General features: G+C 36.9%; 1 protein-coding gene across 1 annotated transcript in view; it reads left to right on the forward strand.

Moving 5' to 3' along the window:
• Positions 1–22,200: 22,200 nt before the first annotated feature.
• LOC136838859 (galactosylceramide sulfotransferase-like) overlaps positions 22,201–27,053 on the forward strand; it is a 237,676-nt gene continuing 232,823 nt past the window's right edge. The window contains exon 1 of the mRNA XM_067104519.1: positions 22,201–22,244. Coding sequence (XP_066960620.1) covers positions 22,236–22,244 — 9 coding nt within the window. The 5' untranslated portion in view covers positions 22,201–22,235. The remainder of the gene's footprint in view (positions 22,245–27,053) is intronic.

Here is a 27,053-nt window from a genome sequence, read left to right on the forward strand (position 1 = left end):
AATGCATGATTTAGGATATTACATTTTTAGATATTTAGAAGGCCTGTCGACATATAAGAATGAGGTGGAAACACACAAACAAGAATTGCCTCTGAATAGTGGTGCTATTCTTGTCTACATCCAAGGTAACTGTAGGTGTACGAATTGCAATATCACCCCATTGAGAAGGAACATGTCAGTGGAGTAAATTGTCAATGGTTGTTTGAAAAAAAGAGTAAAAAATGCACCAACGTTTCTTCGGTACAATCGAGTTTTCTGTTCAGCATATATTACTGTATGAGACTCTCAGCCACGGCCCATGAAACTCTCAGCCGCGGCCCATGAAATTTTCAACTCTGTGTTGTTGGCATCTATAGCAGTGCCAGACGCACGATCATGACTAATTTTAACCTTAAATAAAATAAAAACTACTGAGGCTAGAGGGCTGCAATTTAGTATGTTTGATGGCTTGAGGGTGGATGATCAACAAACCAATTTGCAGCCCTCTAGCCTCAGTAGTTTTTAAGATCTGAGGGCGGGCAGAAAAAGTGCGGACGCACAAACAAACAGCCATCTCAATAGTTTCTTTTACGAAAACTAAAAAATAGGAAAACGGCGTGAACCTGGAGACGCGGAGAGGTGCAGAGGTTTAAAGCGAGTGTATCTTGATTAAAAAGGATTAGTCAAGGCAATTAATTCCATTGCCATGGACCTCTTCTGTCAGTGTATAGATTAAAAGTGTCACGCATACCTTTCTAACAAAGAAAGCTACTGTAGGAGTTATTTTAGAAACTTTGAAAGTTAATGTTGTAATTACTGCATGTTATTATACAATTACAGTACTGTTCGTATTGTTCTCCAAATAGTTTCTCTGATACTTGGGATGTAGAATGACGCTATCGTAAGTTTAATAATCAACAAATTTGAAGATTTATAAAAGCATGGAAAATGAAATGTATCTGTTAGTCCTCCCAGCATCATTATTGATCTCTCATCGTATTTTTATAGTACCCTTCATAGGTGAAATGTTTTAAATTGTTTGACAGGGCAGATAGATTGCTATCATCATATATAGGCCGGGCACAGTTTAACCTTTATAGAGATTCATAAAGCTGTGAATTTTGTCAGACTCAAACTGAAAATATCCCATCAGAATGTTCGAGTTGATCGAAAATAAGATTAGCTGAAATAGATTCCATATCATTCATTTGAACCATGAAAACGAGGCCTTTTGGTGATTCAGTAAAATAATATTTTATTTTGACGGCTTGCTTTTAACAATCAGGCCATATTTATCCGTTAATGTCAAATAATTGTTTCATTGTTTTTTATCGTTGAATTTACCTTTTCAAAATAAGGGTTAAATCAGAGGAGATTTTTCAAAATAGGGGTTAACTCAGCCGAGATTATCCTTTGAAATGGATAATCTTGGCTAGCAAGTCTTTTATCGTTAAACATATTTTGTTTATATCCATCAGAGGATAACGTCGATTTACACGTGTAGTGGATTTTGTTTATTTTTCGCTTCTTGTTTAGTAGTGAAGTATCCAGTAATTTACGGATGTGTGCAGGAAGGAGTCATCATTTCTTAACATGGCGTCTTCATGTTTATTAAAAATGTATTTGATCTCTTATTACTTTGATTAATAAAGAAGCAAAAGTTAATTGCATTTGAAAACTGGAAGATAAATATCTCCACAAAAATTGTCTTAGGAAATATGTGGTATGCATTTTTCAAAGTTTATTTTTACAAAACATAAGATAAAAGGTTTCATAGCAAAATTAGCTAAAAAATAAATAAAATTTAAGGAACCTTAACATCTAACTTGCCTGAGAGGGAAAGCCTCCAAGTTATTAGTAATTATTTTTTAGTTGGTTTATTAAATGTGATCACCAGTGGGATTGTCTTCCACTTGGAAGAACAGAAAAAGTGAACATTAAAAAGGATTTCTGGTCAAACAGAAGGATCAGTTGCTTCGAGGTGAACGCGAAAGAGGCCGAAACAAGCGAATTATAAGTCACTTGAGGAAAAAGTAAGGAATTGTTTTTTATCACAATAATTGAATTGTAATGTCTCAGTGCGTTGGGAAGCCTTACAAACTAAGACATACTTTATAAGAAACAAGAAGTGAATGAAATCGTAAACAAAGTCTTTGGAGGAAAAAGTAAGGAATTATTTTTTATCACATTAATTGAATTGTAATGTCTCAGTGCGTTTGGAAGTCTTACAAACTAGTACATAAGTTTATAAGAAACAAAAAGTTAATGAAATCGTAAACAAAGTCTTAGGAGGAAAAAGTAAGGAATTATTTTTTATCACAATAATTGAATTGTAATGTCTCAGTGCGTTTGGAAGTCTTACAAACTAATACATAAGTTTATAAGAAACAAGAAGTGAATGAAATCGTAAACAGTCTTTGTAGGAAAAAGTAAGGAGTTATTTTTTATCAAAATAATTGAATTATAATGTCTCAGTGCGTTGGGAAGTCTTACAAACTAAGACATAACTATAAGAAACAAGAAGTGAATGAAATCGTAAACAAAGCTGCCTTGGAATTTTGATTAAAGTCGCAAACTGGGAACAACCTATATAATAACTTGTATGCATGCAAATTAAATTTGACTTTTAAGTGCTCAATGTAGACCTTGCCGCAATATCCGGGCAGAATATGTTTAAAGATTTATCTTGTATTTGGTAGATTTTATCGACAAAGCCTTCTGTCATCGCGGTGAGTTTGAGATTGACTGTGTCATGAGTGAGAAATCCGTTTAGTCTTTGTTTTTAATATGCAAGGCCAATATGACGAGCAAACTGTTGCAGTTATGTAGCCCAGGCCAGATGAAACAAGAAAAAGAAGAGGAAAGTAAAGAGAGCTGAGGTTATCGCCAGAGGAAACGGTAATTCAGTTCCTGAAAATGGGAGGTTCAAAAAAAAGAGGGAAAGCGGGGTTAGGAGGAGAATCCCAGAGCTTGTCAGCAAATGAAAGGCTTATAGCCTGAGGATAACTGTTCACAGAGTAAGTGTGGAATGGAGTTACCCTAAGGGTGTTACTTCGCCGCTTGAGAAAATGTTGGACACTTTCCTTGAGGTCAGCAGAACTGTGTCCGAAATGGGACCTGTCAATCAGACGGATCGTTTTCGATTGGTTCCTAATATGGAGGAAGGGAACGGATGGGGCACCCAAAATATGAAGGCAATTAGTCCTGACAGGCACCGACAAAGACGACGTAAAGGATTGATAGCTGGGAATTTGAAACGCACTGACGAAACGCCGGATTTAATTTTTAAGCAGATCGAGTGATATGAAGTATGTGATCTGTGCAGTGCAAGCGTAATGTAAATCGAATAATCAAAATGTTCACAGAAAAGTGCTTGACATTTGTCTAGGGTTTCACCTTGACAAATATGACTCAGGGAGGTTCATATTTAACAGCATGCAAAGCTGTACCAATGTGCAGTAAATGTGCCTCACTGTCGTACTTCTCGGTTCCAGGGGTCCTTAATTCCTCACACCGTTGGACTGTAGAACAGTCTCCCTGAGGATGCCGTACAATTGGAACGCCAAGAGTTCAAGCGAAGACGTAATGCATTACTACCCTAATAAAATTCTTGTATTTTTATAATTTACTTATATTTTTAATCTGTTTATTTATTTACTTATTTATTAATTTAGTTTTCTTTTTAATAAGAAATCTCTTCTTTCTGTATTTCTCATTGCTTTCTGTTACTTCTTTCTAATGACAACATATTCTTTGGAAGCTTGGATCACAAGTCATTGGCCCCTGTGGGCTTGTTCCATATGAAATACTGTTCATTTTCTGAATAATAATAATAATAATAATCGTTACCTCCTTTTTTTTGGATAATGGTAGTTTTAGTAATAACACGAGTAAAATTGCCTTTGTAAATCTGGCTAATCTCTCTCTCTCTCTCTCTCTCTCTCTCTCTCTCTCTCTCTCTCTCTCTCTCTCTCTCTCTCTCTCTCTCAACACACAAACTCCTATGTCTTGCACTTGGTTGTTCTGTTGTTTATGATCAGTTTACGTCTAAGCTATTTTTGTCCTGCTCTAGTGTGCTTCCCTGCGTGACTGTTTGAAGTTCGCATTTTTTCTTCACTGCCCTGTATACAAAGCACTCGTCGGTCTTGTGTTTACACTTCAGTTTCTGTTTCCTGTCTCGTCCTCGCTTTTCCGTCGATTCACTCATTGTTTGTGAAGCATGAACGTGCACATTTTTTCATTCTTTTCTACGTCATGCCGCCCTTGAGGTGTAATTTGTTTCATTATTTATTTTGCACATTGATCGGCGCTGGCTTGTGGACATGGTAAATTGAACAGTGACGGAATTAGATGTCACCGCGAACGGGATCTATATTTGTCTCAAATTACGAACAAGGACTGAGCTTGATAACTCTTGACAAAGATCATTTTCTTTTTTTGTCAGCCGTTCACTGAACAGTCTGTATGCTGTAAAGAAACAAAAGCTTCTCAGTGTTTTAATGTATCGAGTAGTTTATATTTTAGGAAAATGATAAACAAAACGCGCGTCATTCTTGCGGCAAATTCTGTTGGAGATTATTAACATAAAGTAGTCTAACAAAAGTTTTGAGGCACTTCCAGACTCTCAAAGAGAAGGCCCGAAGGATTTGCTCCCAATTAGTAAGAGCTGAAGAATGTAGCAAGATGAAGTATTAAAAAGATAAAGGAAAAAATGAAAGTTTGGGAATAGAAAAAATCCAAGGAACGAATGAATCTAAAAGGGAAAAAGGAATAGGACTTGGGGAGAGATGCTGATATGAACCCTTAGTACCGTGTACAGTGCGCCGTTCAATGGACACTAGACAAGACCCTTATGGGGTTTCTAATGGAGAACTTTTCAGTCCCTAGACGACTCAGAAATTTTTTACATTTTTCTATGTACATCGATCTAAGGCTGACAGTTTCTTTCTAGACAAAACCTTCAAGTGGTTGTAAAAATGCCATTGAATTTTACGTCAATTTTCACTATGAGAGTGTCTTCACCAAGGAGTGATTGGCCACTTTGTTTTTTTTTGCTTAGTTATATATTTCACCACGGGGAGATCGACGTTGGAGCTTGAATTTTGAGTGATCATTCTTTTCTAAAGAATTAGATTTATATAGTTTTTTCTTAAACCTCGATTCTCTCTCTCTCTCTCTCTCTCTCTCTCTCTCTCTCTCTCTCTCTCTCTCTGTTGGCTAACTCTCTGTTGGCGAAGGGATAACTTATGATTTTTTTCGAAGAGCCTCGCTAAAAAAAAAAAAAAATCAGCATTTTCCGGTGACGTGGGTTTTCACAATACTTATAACTATAGGTTTAAAGCTGGATGGTCTTGAACAGATGTGCCTGATTATTGGGTGATATTGATGAATGTTCCGAGGCAATTAGAGTCAAGCCTGTTAGATGCTCTGTAAATCCAGTTGTTTTCATTAATGGGATGAATATTGAAGCGAGGCTTTGAAACTCAGAAATTTATAATGTTATTCAGTGATTTAGGTGGAGGCTAAACGATTCCTTTAATGCAAGTTTGTTTCGTGCTTGGCCGTGGGAGTATTCCTATAGAAATGAAGGTCGAGAGCTCTGGAAAATGATGACCCGATATGTATTTGGGGAAACAGATGGGGTAATTCCGTTCAATTTTCGCTCAGTCATTGAATTTGAATTGCACTCGTTGTTGCAAACGAGATAAACCGTGGCACTCCGATACCAATAAAACGCAAATGTTCAGAGTTCATTCCATTAGTAATAAAAGTAAAATAAGGTTTGCAAAAAGCACAATTAAATCCAGAGCGGCAATGAAGCGTTCATTAAAGAGGAATTTAGAGCGGGAAAGTAAATTGTGAAATCAGCTCACTAATTGGAGCGTCCAATTCCACTCCCTTGATTGTGTTTGGGCTCCTTTGTGTGCAGTTGGAGATGGGTCGCGCCCGTTTAGGTGTCAGCACAGGCCATTTTCTCTAATGTTATCAGGGCCATCCCTGGCAAGGTACAACCCCGTTTCCCTTTTAACACTAAACCCCAATTAAAGAAGAACTCGCCTCCAACGACGTCAGAGAATTGGGGGACCCTCTGTAGTTTCCGCCTCGTTTTCTCTCTTCCTGGCGCCAAATGATCTTTCGACATAATTTCGCACGTATTCGGGTTAAGAACCATCCATTTTGCAAGCGAACAGGTTTATTGACGAATAAGTGGCCTTTCTTATTGGAAACCTATACCCTTGGCCAGAATTACGCTTTTTGCCTTGCATTTTTTTTTTAGGAAAAGTGAATCCCATAAAAATACCCTGCGCATCAGGGTTATTTTTAGAGGAAAAGAAATTTGCTTCATATACAGGAGCATGAGGAAAAATCGCAAAACTTTCACGTGATATCAAATTGCAGATTCGCCACGAAGAGAAAAAAACGAAAAACTTATATACTCGTTACGGAAGTTTTTCCATTTTCTCCTCTCTCCAGACAAGAGGATATATAAATGTTTATTTGTGTGTGTGTGTATGCTAAACATCCGTTTTCCTTAGAGAAGACAACTCGAAAATGTCGCCTTTTCAGTTTTCAGCTATCAATTTAAGATGAAGTTGCTCGTTGTGGTGCGAAAGGTGGATGCTGAATGCAAATGAAAGATGTTGTTGACATGAACTGTTTGATCGGTATATGTGACGTAAGAATTGAAAGGGTGGGAATGGCAGAAATAAGCTGTAAAAAGGATCAAGTGGATGACAGGACAAGTCAGAGTATTTTTAGATGGTTCGGTCAGTGGTAAAAAATGGAGGATGATAGGTTCGTGAAACTGTACAATTTGGACGTGTTTCTTAATTCTTAATATCCTAGATGCTCCAGAATGAGTCCAGGATAACAATTGAATGCGCCTTCTGTGTAAATGTGAGAAGCTGGTAACGTGGAAGAATATGGTAAGTGACATATATATATATATATATATATATATATATATATATATATATATATATATATATATATATATATATATATATATATATATATATACACACACACATATATAATTTCTCCAGATGTAACCTAAGCCACGTACATAGAATTCTGTCTGTCGCTCTGAAATCCGTCAAGGAAAAGTTTAAAGGGAGGAAATTTGAATGGCCACCCAAAAAGCACATTCCCTCATTCCCTTTAGAGCTTTGATGGCGACAACTTTCAAAGCTGAATGAGAACTCAGTTAGTCTTTGTATCTACGACTTTCACCTCCGAGAATTGCAATATTTTCTCTCACATTCTTCCACTTTAAAAACATGTATTTGTAGGGCCTGGCGTGCGTACAGAAAGTGCAAGAATATTTGCTTAATGATGACTGAATGAGTGGCAAGTTTTAAGTACCAACTCACCAGCTAAACTGATCAGCCACTTAGGATGATCTTTAGGTTTAACGGCTGTGAATGATTCAAATAGATTCAATTCCCTGCTCGCTTATTGCATGGAAAAAAGTGGGTTTTTTAAGTTTTATTTTTTGTCTATTTATTTATTTAACGTTATTTGTTCCGGTGAAATGTAATTAACTGGTGTTATTATTTGTTGTAAATTGTCAAATATTTTTTTTAGTAACTTTAAGATTCGAATAGATAATTAATTTATTTAACATTACATTCCATTATCATTTTTAATCTCAGATTTTTCGTTATTTAGTTTATATATCAGTTGGGTTCTGTTTTGAAATCCCAAAGGTAAAGAATTCGTCAAAATGAAAAAAAAGACGTACAAATTTAAAACTAGAACCATTGTTTTTTTTTTGTAAACTATATAGCATAGCAAACAAACGGCACCAGAAATGTCCATTAGGCCATGTTTTCCCAACGTGATATACAACTAGTAAATATTAAGCAAAGAACACTTGGTTTATTCCAGCTATAAATAAATTCCATCATAACGAAAAACAATCTCGGAAATCATGATATGATGAAGAATAGAACAAGCTTAATCCCAGTACTTTAGCTAGAAAATACAGAAATTGAATGCAAAATGGATTAAATGCAACTACGAATTTATAGAAATAGTCATCATTCCTGTATACCTGAAGTTCGATGTAAGCCGTGACGAGTGGAATTGGTACGACCAGGATCTACTGTGCCTGGGTACGACCTCCTCTCTTTATACTGGGTACGACCAAGGTAAAGAGAGGAGGTACGACAATCTCATGGCCGTACGCTACGATACGCTCAGCTGGCACTTTTCTAGGGATGCCGTACCCTAGTGACTTGCTATGAACTTCCCTTCCTTCTTATTTTGAGTTTTTATTCCTTAGCTTTACGAAGAATGTTACTGCATGCACACAATTCTCGAGTAATTTTTCCATTTTGTGGATTGAACTGATTTTGCAAACTTGAGACAACTCTTATGGCAATCGATGGGCACCATTTTTACCAGTCAGTATAAGGTCTTTTAAAATCTTAAATGTATTATTGCGTAATCCTAACAGTATAAATTAGAAATTGATGCAGTGTAGTGATGCATTGCTGCTAAAATTTAAAACATGTACTTTACCTTGGTATATAACGATGACTTGTCATGAATTCAGCTTGTGTATTTGTGTGGCTACATTTGTTTATTTTACAAACAAATGGCTCCGCTCTTGCATACTTATTATTTTTTCCCCTGTGCTCTATTCTTTTTCTAAAATATTTTTCATTTCCACAAATGGGCCTCCTTTTTTCTTGTTGTACACGTGGTTTTGTGCAGAAATTGCTCCCCTTTAAGAACTCAGCCTCTCTCTCCCTCTCTCCCTCTCTCTCCAACTGAGTTGATGCAGATATGAAAATCATTTTCTTCGTAAAAAACATCATTTACATGTCTACTAAATAATACTCAACGAATTTTATTTTGGAAATAATCTGCCTGAAATCAGAATTTTAACCGGAAGAAAGCCCCTCTGTGTTTCAGGAAAATAGAACAATATGCGCTTAAAAACCGTCAGTACATCCACAGGAGCTTTATAATCAGTACTTATTGTGGAAGTAATTTGTTTAATTCTTGTGGCTCGCGTTGAATCTGAATTGTTTGTCCTTTTTCATTCTGTAATAATGTTTTTATGTCATTGGGTCTTCCCCTTTAGCAATAACTCCCCAAGTATAACACTTTTATGAGAGCCGTTTTTAGTTTTCTGTAAAAGAAAACTACTGTGCCAGCTTTGTCTGTTCGTCCGCACTTTTTCTGTCCTCACTTTTTCTGTCCGCCCTCAGATCTTAAAAACTACTGAGGCTAGAGGGCTGCAAATTGGTATGTTGATCATCAAACTTACCAAATTGCAGCCGTCTAGCCTCAGTAGTTTTTTATTTTATTTAAGGTTAAAGTTAGCCATAATCGTGCTTCTGGCAACGATATAGACGTGCCACCATCGGGCCTTGGTTAAAGTTTCATGGGCCGTGGCTCATACAGCATTATACCGAGACCACCGAAAGATAGATATATTTTTCGGTGGCCTTGATTATACGCTGTACAGAAAACTCGATTGCGCCGAAGAAACTACGGAACCTTATTTTTACTTGTTTTCTTTTGCGTCAGCTCCAGTGCACATTCGCATTTTTTAAATCACAGTAACGAAGACTGTACACTTTTTGCTTTTATTCCTCACGGTAGTTTTTCCATACGTCCTGAAACTGAAAGTTCTTTTGTCCACATCCAAATTCAATTTCACTCTCTAATGCTCTTGTCTGTTTTGGTAGTCGCTGACTGGAAGCGAAAATAATGCTAGTCTGTTCCTTGTTCAGGGAACTCATTGATCGCTAACGTAATCATAGCACCAGTATTAAATCCAAGTTGGATATCATATTGGCATTGCAAGTGATCGCAGTATTTCTGCTCCGAGACTTGGCTAATTTTATAAAAATGTCACCCTCCTGGGTCTTTCGTTTGTCATAACTGGATAACAGACAAAAATAATGCATAAACCAGCGTATGTATGATTGCAGGTTGTAAGTGTTTTTGTGAAAGGCAAGTAAAAACGGTATGTGACGGTCGTTGATGACCACCTACTTCTCAGTATGAGATCACAAGCCTGTCCTTGGTCATTTGTAACTAATCAAGTGTCCGTTATAGAAAATCAGACAAAACAGGTGTCGAATGAAAAAGCCGATTCGTGTTATAAATAGAACCCAATACTTTTCATATGCGTGGAGGAAGTTACGTATATCTTAGTTTAACCAGACCACTGAGCTGATTAACAGCTCTCCTAGGGCTGGCCCGAAGGATTAGATTTACTTTACGTGGCTACGAACCAATTTGTTACCTAGCAACGGGACCTACAGCTTATTGTGGAATCCGAACCACATTATAGCGAGAAATTAATTTCTATCACCAGAAATAAATTCCTCTTATTCTTCATTGGCCGGTCGGAGATTCGAACACGCGGCCAGCAGAGTGCTAGCTGAGAACGGAACCCACTCTCCCAACGAAGAACATAGGCGTGGAGGATCGGGATATCGACCTTCATACGGGTTTTGGTACAGAAGAAGAATATTAACTTTCTGCTGGGTTTAATTCGTGGAATAAGATTTCTCTACTTCAGTTACGAGAACGGTATTGTATGTTTTGTTTAGAAATAGGTTCATTCTCTCTCTCTCTCTCTCTCTCTCTCTCTCTCTCTCTCTCTCTCTCTCTCTCTCTCTCTCTCTCTCTTAGCAAGATTTGCAAATATTTCAGTGGCCTTAGCGGAGGACGAGTACTTTGGGACACGCTCTAACTCATATATATATATATATATATATATATATATATATATATATATATATATATATATATATATATATATATATATATATATATATATATATATATAAATACATATATGTATATACTGTATATATATCTATATCTATATATATATATGTATATACTGTATATATATCTATATATATATACAGTATATATATATAAATACATATATGTATATATGTATATGTATATGTATATATATATATATATATATATATATATATATATATATATATATATATATATATATTCTCAAACAGTAAGCTACAAAATCCGTTTAATATCCAATTCGCTTCCCCTCGAAAACAACACCGAAGATGAATTATAAATGATAGGCCAAAATGGTTAGTCACTTGGGGGATTCGATCCACCGGCAGCAATAACCTCCGACTTTAGTGACGAGTTCTCTCACCACTGGGCTGTCTGCCAGGTGACTAACCATTTATCAGCTATAATTCCCCTTCAGTATGATTTCCGATGGAGAGCAAATTGGAAATTAAACGACATTTGCAGCTTAATGTACTAACTATAAAAAATGTCGCTGTGCAGTGGTAAAAATTCGAGTTTATACAAATGTATATATATATGTGTGTGTGTGTGTGTGTCTGTACATATATATTGCGATGTAATGTGGAGCCTACGCCAATTGAAAAGAAACGGGAAGAGGCTAATGAAGAAAAAGATATTAAATGAAGAAAGACATAAAACAAAAGGAAATTATTTGTCGCTCGTTCGCTCATAAGTCTGCTTTGGAATTCAGCCGAGACAAGTTCAGATTGCAGTGAATGCCGCTTCCCAGCGCCCTACTTTAACTTAGATTTCTTCAAGGACAGTTACCTTGAAGGAGCTTATATACCATACATATTGAAGTCTTCCTGCGTTCGTGATTATACTGCTATGACTGATTCATTATTCTTGGTGGAGCAGTTTAACTCTTTTTCTTCTGGAATACTTACAATTCTTTAATTTACTCCTGTAATTAAGACAGCTCATGGAGATTCATCTATGTACAATATTTTAAAGTACGTTCTTATTATGTCACTCGTGCCAGTGATTTTGATCCAGTCTGGCGAATTAAGGCCACAGTTTATTAGTGATATCATTAAAAATCATAACTTCAAGAATATCGATTACGTTAAAAGAATAATGTAACTAAACAAAAACAAAACAAAAGTTCAGGAGCACAAATAAATAGTAAACAGGGGCCTTATGCGGTCGAATTTTCCCAGTGATACCCTAATCAAATTAACCATCATCACATTAGCAACGCTTAACCAGGTTAAAAGAAATCCAGAAACTGAATCAAAAAGGCTAAAACATTACCCACATCAAAAGAGGAAACAGAAAAGAAAGAAAATTCGCAATGCTTATAATCACACGTGATTACTGTCATTATATCTGCATCAGTCTACCAGAAAAGAACAAGGTCTAAATTTGATTACGGTGTCAGACTCTCCAAAAAAAAAAAATATATATATATATATATATATATATATATATATATATATATATATATATATATATATATATATATATATAAAAGAATAGAATAATCTAATCAGGGCTACAACGTTAATCTACTTACCGCTGGGTATCTTCGTCTATCACCTTATACGTTGCCTCTATTTAGCATTGCATAAGAATAACATGACTCAGCGTGATGTGTCTAACATTAATTTCGTATGAGAATTCTCATATACTTTCCTAAGGGAAGTATTTATTTATAAATGAACTCCACTAAAGAAAGTTTGTCTTAACCGTTATCTACTGTTGGAACTTTATTTGTACTTGTTAGATTTATCATCACAACACTCGTTAAAAGGTATCAATTTTTCCGCCCGTGTTCACCCCTCTCTCTATCCGAGGATTATGACGTGCATCCATAATCAATACAATTCAGTATTTCCACTTACAATATTTAACGCAAGTTAACTTAAGTTCCCGGTACTGGGGACAGCTTATATATCATGACCGACATTCTGTTTCCGTTGTATCAGGTGGACGTGTGGATATTCTTGTCTGTTAGCCCAATATCAGACCAGAATTGCTGCTATCACATGTAATATCAATATAACCTCCAACTTGGGCTTAATACTGGTGCTATGATTGCATTAACAGGATTACGTAAATAGCCTCAATGAACTCTACTGGACAACGCCCCACTGGCAAGTAACCTTAATTAATATATCATGAATTCACTGGTGTCTCTCAGACTTTTAACTGATATGACCCACCAGCTCACATGACAGATTCACGAGCAGGAAAGTGCCACCTTCTCAACTCTAACAGCTCTCGGTTCACCACGAGTTTAATGTTCATTCCCATCTTCTGTTAATGTTACTTCGACCCCGATATGTCTGCTTTGACTTCGCTCGATTTATGAGTCGAAATTTTATTTCTCGGATTTTGATAAAAGATGGTAGATGTTTACCGTACTGGATGGGGATTATTTTGTAAATATATTACTTACCTTTACAAGCTTTTCAAGGTCACAGGTTCCATTAGTCGAAACTGATAATATTTCATTGGTAGATATTTTTTGCTTTGGTAATAATTTTCCCCTTGATTATTGTTATCTTTACATTAAGTTAGAATTCCCTGGCCTTTAGAATTTTTGTCAAAACCAGACATGTGCATGAATATGATTACTAATAAAAAATATAATAATTCATGGCTCTGATTACGTAATCATAATCAAATCATAATAAAAAAATTAGATAATTCATGTAATCATACTCAAATCATAATAAAAAATTACTTTGCAGCGATAATCAAAATCAAATGATAACCGTATTTTCTTGACAATAATCAATGATTAAAATGTGATTATTACTTTTTCATTTCCATGAAGCACTTCGCTTTCAAGTCCAAGTATGTTTTGAAAGCTTAGCACCATCTCATGTTTTTATTTGCTTGCCTCCCATGATATATCAGTCAAATGCGCACAAGGCCTATACATGTTTCAGCAGACTTGAAACGCAGTACTGGCAAAAATGATTGCCGCCAGGCCGGTGTGGGAGTGCACAGCCATAGGCATTTCAACAAATTGTATGCGTATCAGTCGTGGAACTGCCTATCGTTGAGTGTGTGTGTGTGTGTGTGTGTGTATATTACTTGTAGTACTGTGTCACCCAATGCCCAACACGTTTGTACATGTACATGTACAGTACATGCTGCTGGCTATGTAAGGCAGACAACACGTTTGTTAAGTTAAGTATAGTTTAGTTTTACCAGACCACTGAGCTGATTAACAGCTCTCCTAGGGCTGGCCCGAAGGATTAGACTTATTTTACATGGCTAAGAACCAATTGGTTATTTAGCAACGGAACCTACAGCTTATTGTGGAATCCGAACCACATTATAGCGAGAAATGAATTTCCATCACCAGAAATAAATTCCTCTAACTCTTCATCAGCCGGCCGGGGGAATTGAACTCCGGCCCATCGAGTAACAGTCCGAAGCTCAACCGACTCAGCCAAAGAAGGGCTCACAACATTTGTACATGCACAGCAGGGTCTCATCACTAGTGGTGTGCTTTTCACTGATTTTTTTTAGTAATCGCGGTTACTGATGACTCATGAAAAATAATCAATTAGTAATCAGTTACTAGCTACTGTGTTTACATCTTTATAGCAATTTCTGGTATCTGGGTATAAAAACATGCTTAAAATGTTTGAATAACATTAGCATTTTATATATTCGAACATGTATGCATTTTAAGGTAACATAATTGTACGTGTATACTCTAAAATAAAAGATGAAAGGTTTATATCAAAAAGTAGTTTTAGCAATAATATTTAAAGCAAACATGCAGACTATATCAACCAGCTGCTTATGCTTGATACAGACTAGTGCGTGAAATAATGGTAACTGAAGTGTAATATATTTTATCAGAGTTTGCTAACAGATACAGTAAATAAAGAACTAGTAATGAAATCAAAGCACATAAAGGTAATTTACGTAAACTGATCACAAAGTAGTTTCCTTTCATAAGAACTCAGCATACCAACTTCTTGTATTTGAACGAAATTTACTTAACTGACTCATATTCTTGTTGAGAGACAGAAACATATTGAAATTCTTGCCTGAGGAATAAGTGAAAATATAGTGACATGACTAATGTGAGTCAAGATAATTAATGTAAGCTGATTAAACAACAGTTTCCTTTCATAAGAACTAAACGCACCGGTACCCACTTGCACACGAATGAAACTTATATACTTATTGTGGCTCAAACTGAACTACTGCTTACAGAATCTTGGATAAGTATATATAAGAGAGGAGAGGAAAATAATAATGAAATACTTATAGGTATCCGCTATCTAATAAAATCCTCATTGTTGCTGTGATCATTGGAATGAATTCATAGAAGTAATGTAATACGTACTGCATAGCAAAAACAAATAAAACCTCTGGCACACAATGTGTGTTTTAATACCATTAGTTAGTAAGTTATATAAATGGTTATATTACTATGGTTATATTACTGTGCTCAAATATGGAACAGTACACTTAACAGGTGTAGTTTGCTACTTACTTAGGCATTGTACTTAATTATTGCTAATAATTTTTTTTATAAATAATCACAGCAAAATATAATTTAAATCATAATCTAATCATGCACAAAAAGAAAAAATCTAATCATGCACAAGAAGAAAAAATTTAATCATAATCAAAAATACCAAAACTAATCATAATCAGATCATAATCCGAAAAGTGAAAAAAAAGTAATCAGAATCTAATCACAATCCAAATAATATTCCAGACCATAACCAAAATAAAATCATGATCATTTTTTTTATAATCATACCCGTGTCTGGTCAAGACATATAATAATTATAAGGTCTAAGCGTGAAACAGTTGTTTTTGAAGGTCAGGGTACTTTACCCTCTCTGCATGTTGTAATTCATTTACTCGTTTTCTGTTCCAAAACCTTATTATTCGTAGAATCACCTCTGTTGTATTATTATTATTATTATTATTATTATTATTATTATTATTATTATTATTATTCAGAGAAAGACAAAAATTCAATACAACCTGTGACTTCTAGAAGTTGTTGATATCTCTTGCGCTGCGATGCATGTGCGCTGCGCCTTGTTAGTGTCGAATGGTAATTTATGCTCGTCTGAATATATGCAGTTGAAATCGAGCTTGCGTTGTTTTTGTGCTGTCTCGAATAGTGACGAAAGTGATGTCAGAATTATTGTCGAATCTTTCCTCTTCATCTGCTGTGATTAAAACGCATTCTTTTGATGAACTTTGTGCCCGGGACTCCGAGAAATGCTCCACTTGTGTCACTCATTGGCAACCCAGGCGAAAAACCCTTTTACCATTATTTTCCTCTTTACCCCTCTTGTTCACCACTGGCCTTGCATGAATGCTCATTCATCAAGCGAATAATCATTCCGACCAATTAGTATCCAATTACTTGTGTTTGCAATACACATGAACAAACGCTGTGTCAGCCAGTGCTGTTTGTAAGTGAAACTAAAGGTCAGAGAGAGAGAGAGAGAGAGAGAGAGAGAGATCACTGGGCATACTGGCAAGCATTAAAAAATGTAGACAGAATGTTGACACTGCTGATCGATGAACGTCATTGTAATCCTGATCTATTTATGTTTCGTGAACAGCACTTGCGTACCTGTTTTTACTCTTTACAAGGGCCAAATAAATGACTTTTATTAGGTGTCGCAGACCTCTGCACCTGGAACGCCAGGTTTAAGCATAAAACCCAACCTATCAGTCAGTCAATCACAGGCGAGTTTATGAGGGCCTGTTGCTTACGCCACTTGTATCCTCAGAAATTATCTGACCTTTGTCCTTGTTGATGAAGTGAGCGGGAAATTTGAGTAAGGAGTAATAATTTTGTTTAATGTTGATTATCATTCTAGTTAATTATGTATTCGATATCCCTATATAATTTTTTTAAGCCAAGGACCAGTGCATAGCACGATATCAAGCGGTCCTGCCTGTACGGTCATAGCAGCCAATTTTAACGTTGAGTATGTAATTGCTTTTCATCTTAACAAGCCAAGATTCAGCATATCCGCCTGTTTCGGTGAATTTCACTGACTTTTAACAGACACTTCACACGTCTCGAACTGTCGACCTAATCGCGCAACAACTTCTCGCTGCTGGGAGAAAGGGTTCTGGTGACTGGTACAATACATGTACATACGCTACCGGGGCCTAAGCGATGACAGGCAGGGCAGCCGATCGAGACTACGGTCTACCCCAAAGCCAAGCCCTTTGTTGGCCGAGCCGGTTGAGCTTCAGACTCTCACTCGATGGACCGGAGTTCAGTTCCCGCGGCCGGCTGATGAAGAGTTAGAGGAATTTATTTCTGGTGATAGAAATTCGTTTCTCGCTATAATGTGGTTCGGATTCCACAATAAGCTGTACGTCCCGTTGCTAAGTAACCAATTGGTTCTTAGCCACGTAAAATAAGTCTAATCCTTCGGGCCAGCCCTAGGAGAGCTGTTAATCAGCTCAGTGGTCTGGTAAAACTAAGCTATACTTAACTTTTTAACCCCAAAACCAAATCAAAGTCCTTCAAAAGAAGGCATCGTGCTTATCCCATACAAAATGGGAAAAAAGCACGTTAAAATAAGAAAAAATATTTATGTCTCAGTGAAATACGTCAAAGTATGTTTTTTGATGCTGCTGTTGTTATAATTGTATTTATGACTGTGAAAATCATCAGTCCATGTATGTGTTTGTTTAATCATACCCAGTTGTTCATGGATCTGGGTTCTATTTGTCTGAACCTCTGAGACAACACAATATGTTTATAAACTTAAAGCTTTTTAAAATCTCCTAGAAAATTCATGTTACTTTTATAAAACATAAAATTTTTTTTTACGATAATATGCAATTACAGTTCCAGCTGCGCTGATGCAAAAGACTTCATTATAACTATTATTATTATTTCATTGTCTGAGACTGACTTTCATAAGAGGGAATAGTATACTCTGAAAAAACAATTTACTAAATTTACGGTCCTATTAACCTTCATTTATAACGAGCATATATAAACGTACATACTGTATATACGTGTAATCATATTAAGGCGTTTCCCTAACAAACGGGGCTTCCAGAAAAAATAACCTTAGTGTTCGTTGCAGCAGTCATAGTTTAATTGCTGAAACATGGATAAATACTCGTACAGGGAACATGAGTTCATGACAGACGCTTTATACACTTAGGTGTATATAAAGCGTCTAATGTCATGAAGTCAAGTTCTCTGTACTGGTATTTATCCATGTTTCAGCAGTTAGAAGCATGACTGTTGCAACGAACACTAAGGTTATTTTTTCTGGAACCACCGTTTGTTAGGGAAACGACCTAATAAGATTGCATGTATGCATATATGTATGTGTATATATGCTCGTTGTAAATGAAGGTTACTAGTATTTTGGTTTGAGGTCGCTATCCCCTGGTATTTAATTAGTCCCTGCTTAGGTCAACAGAGACACCATCAGTTTTGACAAAACGCAGAACGCTCCTAAATCGGTCTGCCTTGGTTGTAAATCAAACCCAGATCTTGCTATTAGGACGAGCTTTCTAAGCACTCTTTTACAAGGAACTTTATATATATATATATATATATATATATATATATATATATATATATATATATATATATATATATATAATGTATGCATATATATATGTATATATATATACACACACATATATATATACACACATCAGAATTCATTTTACGGCTTAGTATCTTTAATGGGTGTGTATTATTGTTAATAGAATGTGTGAATGTAATTAGTTAATGACACTTGTATGGTATAGAAATGTATAGATGCATACGGGTATTATACAAGTGGCCTATATGTTGGGTGTGAACACTAATCTAAATTATTTCCCACCTTTGAGGGCTTTGATTTTGGACGCGAATCCTTTCATCGTCCTTAAATTTTATTTACAAAGGATGAAGTTGCAGTCCATTCCTGTAGATGCTGAATTTCAAGCTTCTTTGTCCCCTTAAACCAAATAGCAACTCATAAACCCATTTTCTCAAATATTTTTCGTAACAGTTATACTTCTTTCAATTTGCTCATAAATGATCGCAAAATACAGTGAAAGACATTGCTCAACAAAGATCTTTGAAGCAGCCTGAATAGTAACAATTCATTGCAACTCGAATTTTATATTTTGATTAAATGTTGTATAGTTGAACAAGATGAAATCATGAGGTCATGCAGCATAATTGTGGAATCTCCCAAACATGGTGTTCGTGACTTTTGCCTTTTAAAAATAGATATTTTTAAATTTACTGAAACGGCCACGGCCTCACGCTACCATTTATAGCAGGGTAGTCTTGCTTCCCCCGTCATCAATAAGCCTCTTGATTCCGGGAATAATATTTTCAGCGGCTAGTTGGCTGCTCAAATGAGAATGGCACAGTAACCTGGTTTGGAATTGGTTTATATTAATGAATAATTAATTACAGCAGTAGAATGCAAGGTTGTTTTAGTAGCACATTTGTTACACCGATCGGGGAACTGAGGCTGGATTGCGTATGGCTAGTGATTGGATAGGTGCCACTACCTATAGATACTAATTATTTACCATTCTCGTTATACCGTTGGTCTTCCGATCGTGGAAGTGAAACAACATTGGGTTTGGTCACTACTTTAATGGGTGACCACCATTGGTAATACCAGGCAGTTAGTTTGGTCTATAGAAGTGGTTCTCACCCCAGGGGAATTCCCCCCTAGGCGGAAATATCAGAGTTTCGGGGGAATTGTGACCAAAGATTGGCAGGCTCAAACTGGCTCTAGGACCACACAAAACGCAGTGTGCATCGGTCCGCACTGCTGAGAGGTCACACTGGGCTTTCTCTCCGGTAGCTTGTGGTTTATGTTAGTATTTTGTTGCATATTATTTGGAATGCACCTTTGGAGAAAGTATACCTTACTTTAACCAGACCACTGAGCTGATTAACAGCTCTCCTAGAGAGGGCTGGCCCGAAGGATTAGATTTATTTTACGTGGATAAGAACCTATTGGTTACCTAGCAACGGGACCTACGGCTTATTGTGGAATCCGAACCACATTATAGCGAGAAATGAATTTCTATCACCAGAAATAAACTCCTCTTATTCTTCATTGGCCGGTCGGAGATTCGACCTCGCGGCCAGCAGAGTGCTAGCTGAGAACGGAACCCACTCTTTCAACGAGGAACTTAAGCAGACAATTTTGAAAAGGGGTGGGGTGTTGGGGGGGACTGACATTCTGACATATGGTGAAGGGGTGCATGAGCCAAAAAAAGATTGAGAACCACTGGTCTATAGCCATTCCTCTGCCCTCACGATTGGTGAAATTAAGCGACATAGAGCCTGGGCAGTAATAGGAATAGTAATCACAGCAACGCTGGCCAGTCAGTCAGCACGGCAAAGTAATAAATCTTCTCAGCAGCGACGGGAAATCAAACGAATTAAATGACCAGACCTCGAAGTTGCTCTCATTCTAACTGCGCCCATTTGGTTGTTCAGTTATTGCGTTTGGTGGTGCACTTTAAGTTGTCTACCACCAAGTGGCCGTCAATAATTTAGTTTAACCGATACGTTTCACGATTGCCATTTAATATTTAGTATTAAACTTAATATTTCCATCGCGGGTACAGTCAATGTGCTTGTACAATTACGTTACGTTTTAGATTCATATATCTGAAGAGATTTCAATAAGTCTTTCGGAGAAGTGGTTGCATTTAATTTTTTCTCGTGCATTTTTCATCGACGGTTGAGGAAAAGATGGAGGGACAGTTTTTTAAGCAGTTTTGCAGTTGAGGTTCCTATTATAGACTAATTCTATTTTCCTCAGTTTCTTTGTGTAGAATGCTTACAAACGAAAAGATGAAAGGAAATATGTTCAGCATGAGATAGATGCCTTTCACATAGAAAATTTTGACGTCCACAAAAGAAAAAAAAATTGCTTCCTCTCCTGCCTGGGGAACATTTTGTTTGTGTTCGCGCGTCAGTGAAAAGATTCCAAGGGAATTCTGGTGTTTTTATTACATCATGAATGAGTCAAATTATTGCCAGTGTGTTGTACATAACATATTTTGGTCATAACACTTATCAGGATTATTTGTTTTCGAGTTGGATGTCCGATTAGATTGTGGTGTTTCATTGATAACCATCTACCATTTGTAGTATCCTGAAGGTCTAAACATGACGGAATCCTATATTTGCGGATGCGTTCTTATTAATAAAACGCGTAAGTGCCTCTCACCGACTTGCTGGAAACAGCAAACATCATTTCCACCTCTTGCGAGAGGCTTCACCCTCTCCTTGCTGGCGTAATTATCACCCATAACGCCATTAACTAGCGCTTGTTATTGCTCCTCAAATTACCCGACCGTATTGATGGAATGAATGAGGACTGGAACGATTGAACCAATCCCTCTTTTATATTTGTTTCTTGATTTTCATCTTATCAGCGATATCATCAGTGAATGGGGATTTACCAGTCGTTCGATGGATTTGAAAAGACCGGGTTCATCGACGCAGTTTGAAGTTTGTAAATTACCAATCACACGTCTATCAGTTTCATGAACGAACGCTCTTCTATGCTTGCGAATAGTGTTTAAAACCCGGTGTCTTTTTTTTTTACGAGATTCATATGATTCCTTTCGCCTAGTCTTAGAAGCGTAGGTTTCGATTTTATTCTTTTGAGACGGCTGTGTTAGATATCATTACATAAGATTTCATGATTATGATTACAAGAGGAGCAGGAAGTATTTTTAGTGTAAACTCTATCGAATATATTTCTAGAGGGAGTGAATCAGAGTATTTTGTACTTTTGTATGAAGAAAGTAATTTGTAAATGTATAAGTATTTAAGGAAAACTGCAAAGAACGGTGTAAAATATATGGAAAGAATACATACATGCATGCACGCATGTATGTTTGTATTTATGTATATTCGAAAAAGAGATTTAAAGGGAGAAGCACATATCTCTGGTTACCCGACAGAGGCTCCCCGACCCGTCCAGATCGAGCAGAGGGGCTGGAAACTCACACGTGATTAATGTGCGTAAAACGAAGAGGATTTTAGCAGTAGCTGTCATCCAAACCAGTGACTCTGAAAGAACCCATTCATAGCTATTCAATCGGCTGGAGGGACAAGCGGACGGACGGACGAGTTCCAATTTACACAGCGGCATGACTCTTTCGAAAAGACGACTCTTCCTTGACCACTCGAGCGGAAGTGGTTTGCATTCAAGAAAAGGTTTTGGTGGCCAGCGTTATATTTACTCGTTAGGTTTGCATGTCAGTTTGGGCTCGTGTGTGTGTTTGCAATGTCTGTGGCTATTGAACGTCCTACGGTAACTTTAATGCACGTGTTTGTGCGATTGTAGAGGACCATAGAAAATTGTTATTTTTTGTTTTGAATACCAAACAGGTCTGAAAAGAAATTTCAGCACATTTATCCAGTACTCTTTTGTTTTCCAGATGGCAGACTCGTGACAGAAGAAGGAACTATGCATCGAGTAAGTACCTGTGCGTGAATGCATGTTTTTTATGACTTTATGTGTGTCTTTTGAACATCTAGCAATTTGGTTTTGTTGCGTAATGAGATGGTTCTCGATTTTGTATATCTGTTAGGATGTGCAGGGGTACACTACTTCACTTTGCTGCCGGCTCTTACTGTCTTTTCTTTGGTCGACATTAATACCACGCAGTCACCAGTCAACTTGATGACCTTTTACCTTGAGAAAAAACAATAAAATGACATGAAGTTATTCTTACAGTAACATATAATTAGAATCCACTGGTCACTTGTAATCAGACATATGTAATTGTAATAACCATAATGCATTCTTAACTTCTCTAATTCTTCATAATTTTTGGATGAGCTTGTCACTATAAAGCCTTAGAAACCAAATGCAAGAACACGAAGAAATTCTTATATCTGTAAGCAGGATTCAAACACGCATCCGGAGAATCAGAACACGGTCACGTTACCGACCTGACCTCGATCACGCCGGTAAGGTGATCTCGTTCTGAGGCGCCAGATACGGGTTCGTATCCTGCTAGGGACATCAGAACTTCTTCGTAATCTTGCAGTTGGGTCTAAGGCTTTATAGTGACAAGCGGATACAAAAATTGTGAAAAAGTCGAGAAGTTAAGCGGGCATCGTGGTTATTACAATTACTTAGAGTAACATGATTAGTTTTATCTAGAAGCTGCATTAGAGCAAACACATACACAATAATATTTTAGTTTAGCCAAGGCGACTATTGAAGTGTGTTAATTTATTAATCAAACCATTTAACATAGACTTACCATATAGAGTAGAGTTACAAGAATAATGTATGATTAATGTGAAGCTAGTAAATCAGACTGTTCCTAATTTGTGATCATAGCAAATGGTAACAAATATCAAACGGGGAGTAAAATTGAAATTTTCCAAATTATGAAGTGCCTTTTGTCTCAAAAATATATTTTGCTGTTATCTGGCGACGTCAGCAAGAACATAAGACTTTTATTCTAAATTTAGTATTTTTTATTACTTGATATTCTTTCTGTTCTTCACTAGACTAAAAGAGAGAGAGAGAGAGAGAGAGAGAGAGAGAGAGAGAGAGAGAGAGAGAGAGAGAGAGAGAGAGAGAAAGCAAAGGAATACCAAAAGACTGGCTGAAAAAATTCTGATTCGTAATGAAATAGCGTAGATATGTTTAAATTTTCAACAGATTATACTCATGCGTAACCTTATATTGGCGTTGGTATAGAATCTTTGAAGGGAAATTAATTCGATTTTCTAAAGATAATCGCAGAGTCCTTGGGCTGGAATCTAGAACAGTCAGTGATGAAAATGTTTTTTTGGGGGCTATTTCATGTATAATGCACGTGAGTGTAGAACAAAGAAATTTGAACCCGCAATTGTTAACTTTCATATAGCAAATTACAAATTAGCGCGGTATCATTGCCCTCATTAGAAATGATCGCTTGTGACTAGAGGCTCATGATTTTTTTTTATTGAAATTTCGACCGATTTATTAGTAATTATGGTCATTATTACCTGTAGGGGAGAACGGTATGGGAGAAGTAATCAGATCTTTGCTTTATCCCCTTGTTTCAAATACGGTGGCACTGAAGAAGGTCTGATGAGGATTTAACAGGAACAGATATCTCACTAATGCATTATTCTAGAAGAGTGCATGAAGTAAGTTGCATAGTCTGCCATTAAAGTCAGAAAATAGTTATTTATTTTATTCAAAGGAAACGTCTCGGGAGATGTGGCAGTTTTAGAAATGGGTGACGTCAAAAAGGTGGTTTTCGATGACCTAGTGGTTCTGACGCCATTTTAGCTCATTGAAATATGATTGCTCTTCTAAAAGGTATTTCGCTGGCTTGGCAAGTTCAAGAGATCATGATCCTGTAGGGGGGTAGTGCCGTCAGTGCACCTCATGCCGTGCACTGTAGGCATTACTTAAGGTTCTGTGCATCGCCCGAGGGGCAACCCCTTTCATTCCTTTTGCTGTACCTCTGTTCATATTCTCTTTCTTCTATCTTAACAGTTGTTTCATGGTGCAACGGCTACACCTTAAAAACCTTTCTACTATCAATTTCCCTTTCAGCTCAGAATGACCTCTCAGGTCAAAATTCTATATATGTTCCAAGAGGTCATGAGAGTTAACATTTGCAAAACAAAGATTCTTTACGATACATTTGAAAGTCGACCGCATACTTACAGTAACCAAGGTCTCTTCATACGATACGGAAGTGCTTTGCTGAAAGTAAGAGGTGAAAACTAATCGAAGACCTCACTGAAAAGACCGTTCTCGTTAAAAATTATTGTCTTTCTATAAAGAGCCTTGAAACTCGTGGCATACGAGCCTGCTCTTAATTATTGTTCTCTAAAAAAGAAGAGTAAATATTGGTTATTTTCTGCTTAAGTGACTCATTCCAGGTATACCTCACGGGGACATCGCTGGTAAAGTAGAACCATAATGACATTAAATTTTTAAATATTTACCCATATAAAACGCTTCTTCTGTAAACTTTATCCAACATCTTTCTGTTGTGCTAAGTTATTGTCCTAACAACAGTAATAAAATTATATAACAGATATAAAACATAGTAGAATTCCTAATTCCCTGGGAATTCTTTAAACGTTTTCAGCATCATTTCTTATTCAAACATTCAAATTTCAGTATACCAGTGGTACAAGAGTCATCGTCCTGAATGACCCAATCATACGTCTGTCGCACGGGCATGCCCAGGTGGGATTGTTTAAATTGATTAGAGAGAAGCATAGTTTGATTACAGTCCAAGAAAAGTGTAATTGAAATGAAATAGAGAGCTGCGTCGCATTTCATTGTGCAGTGATTGTTTTACGCTGTATTTATCTGTTACAGTCGTCACCCTGTAAATTCTGTGCATTTCCTGCCACCCAACCACTCATTCGGTTTCATTTTTATTCAGCTTTCCATTTCGTCGTTTAATGACAACCTGGCCCCAGATGCGCGGATTTCAGTCCCAGATTCCACTCATCATCAACCCATGTACCGAAACAAGGAGACCTGGAAGTAACTAGGGAGTGGTCTTTTGGAAAAGTTTTTGGTGTAACGAAGTGAAATTTGATTTATAAATTGAGTCATCTTGAATATTGAAAAACAGTACATTTAGGAGATTTTTAGTATAAAGCCATCTTTAAATTTTTTCATCACTGGTTTATTTTCATCTTCTGTTTATCGTTGCGGAAATATCCATACTCGGTTGGAATAGAACAGTTCTACTAACCTCGCTAAGTAAGTGATTCACACGCTGTTGCTTAAGGCCGCAACTCCCCCGACTTTCATGTGAAGATAATTCTTTCAGTTTCAAAAAAAATATATATATATATTTTTCCTGTTAATGGCTCCACAATGATTTTTCGAAGACAGCACACTTGTTAATTCATTCACTTTCTTTCCCTAAAGTCAATTCTAGGGAATGTCCTGCAGAGATAGATTTTTAGATCCCTTTGGACTTAGGGAGATTAATTAATATGTATGGCAACACTGCGCACCAGATTTTTTCCTTTATTAGAAGGTTGGGTTGAGTTGATAGACACCGGGGGCTTCACAATGATAGTAAGGCTTCACGATATAGAATTAATAATACAACAAGCAAAATGAAAACAAAACAAAGTGACAGTAAAATTATGGGAATAAAGACCCTTTGCAAATAGAATTTAAAGTAAATCGAATATAGATAGGCACACATAATGAATGCATTAAACAAATAAAGATGTAGAATTCTTGTCTCTTGAGTATAATTTCTTATAAAAAAATATTATGACTGTCCATATTAAAGTCGGAGTAGACATGCACACTCATCTACTCAGGCACTTCCTTAATTGTACACTAACGCTCAATGAATTAAAGACAAATGGACGTACACACAGTATAACCGCAACTCAAGCGTATAAGGACAAAAGAACAGTAATTTACTGTGAGGGAGTCCGTCTCAATTTATGTCGTGGGGCTCACTTTTCGTCCCTCTACTGATTATCTCAATTTCACTCTTTAACGTTAAGTAAAAATAATAGCAGTTCACTGGGGATTTTTGTCCATTAAGTATTATTCAAAAGCATAGGACAATAACAGAGTCGAGGGCACTCTCTTGGATTCTGGTGTGGCGTCCCGTAGACATTTGTAACTGCTATACTGGGCTGGTTAATTCTCTCAAATGATAGTGTGGTCCTGCAGTTGTTTTGTTACAGCGGTTTCTCCTGACTGACTTCTTCATGAATTCCATCCGTCTAGGCCTACGTGAAGGTCCCTGAAGGTAGGCCTAGAGTAGACCAAGTGTCTCATTGGTCAGGGCATCTAAGAACAGCCTCCATGACAACCGCAAGCAGGACTTCTCTTTGTCTGATCATTATGATCCTAGGTCATTAAGAGGGACGGTCGGAATGTCGGTTTTATTGTCTGACGGGTGGCCGCGCAAGATGGGCTCGGCGCACACATCCACCCACTCGTTAGGTTTGTAGGTGCGCTTGTTGATGCGTTTATTTTCTGTCACGGGTGATCTGTTATGAAAGACACGAAAGGGGAGATGACATTGGTCTTTTCTTTTTGAGGGGCTTAATGCAATCGATTGAAAGGGGAAAGAGACAAAGGTCAGATGGGGAAAGAAATACAGTCCTTTACACGTTAAGCCGATCAGCAAGTCTCCCTTCTTTAATCCTTGCAGGTGGCGGCTACGGGTAAAGTCAAGAAAGAATGCAGAGCATGACCCATCCTACAATTTTACCCCGTTTATTCTCTTATTAAAGAAGTAGGTTGATGACTTCACAGTATGTATGTATG

Source organism: Macrobrachium rosenbergii, chromosome 5 (assembly GCF_040412425.1).
Source record: "Macrobrachium rosenbergii isolate ZJJX-2024 chromosome 5, ASM4041242v1, whole genome shotgun sequence".
Lineage (NCBI taxonomy): Eukaryota > Metazoa > Arthropoda > Malacostraca > Decapoda > Palaemonidae > Macrobrachium > Macrobrachium rosenbergii.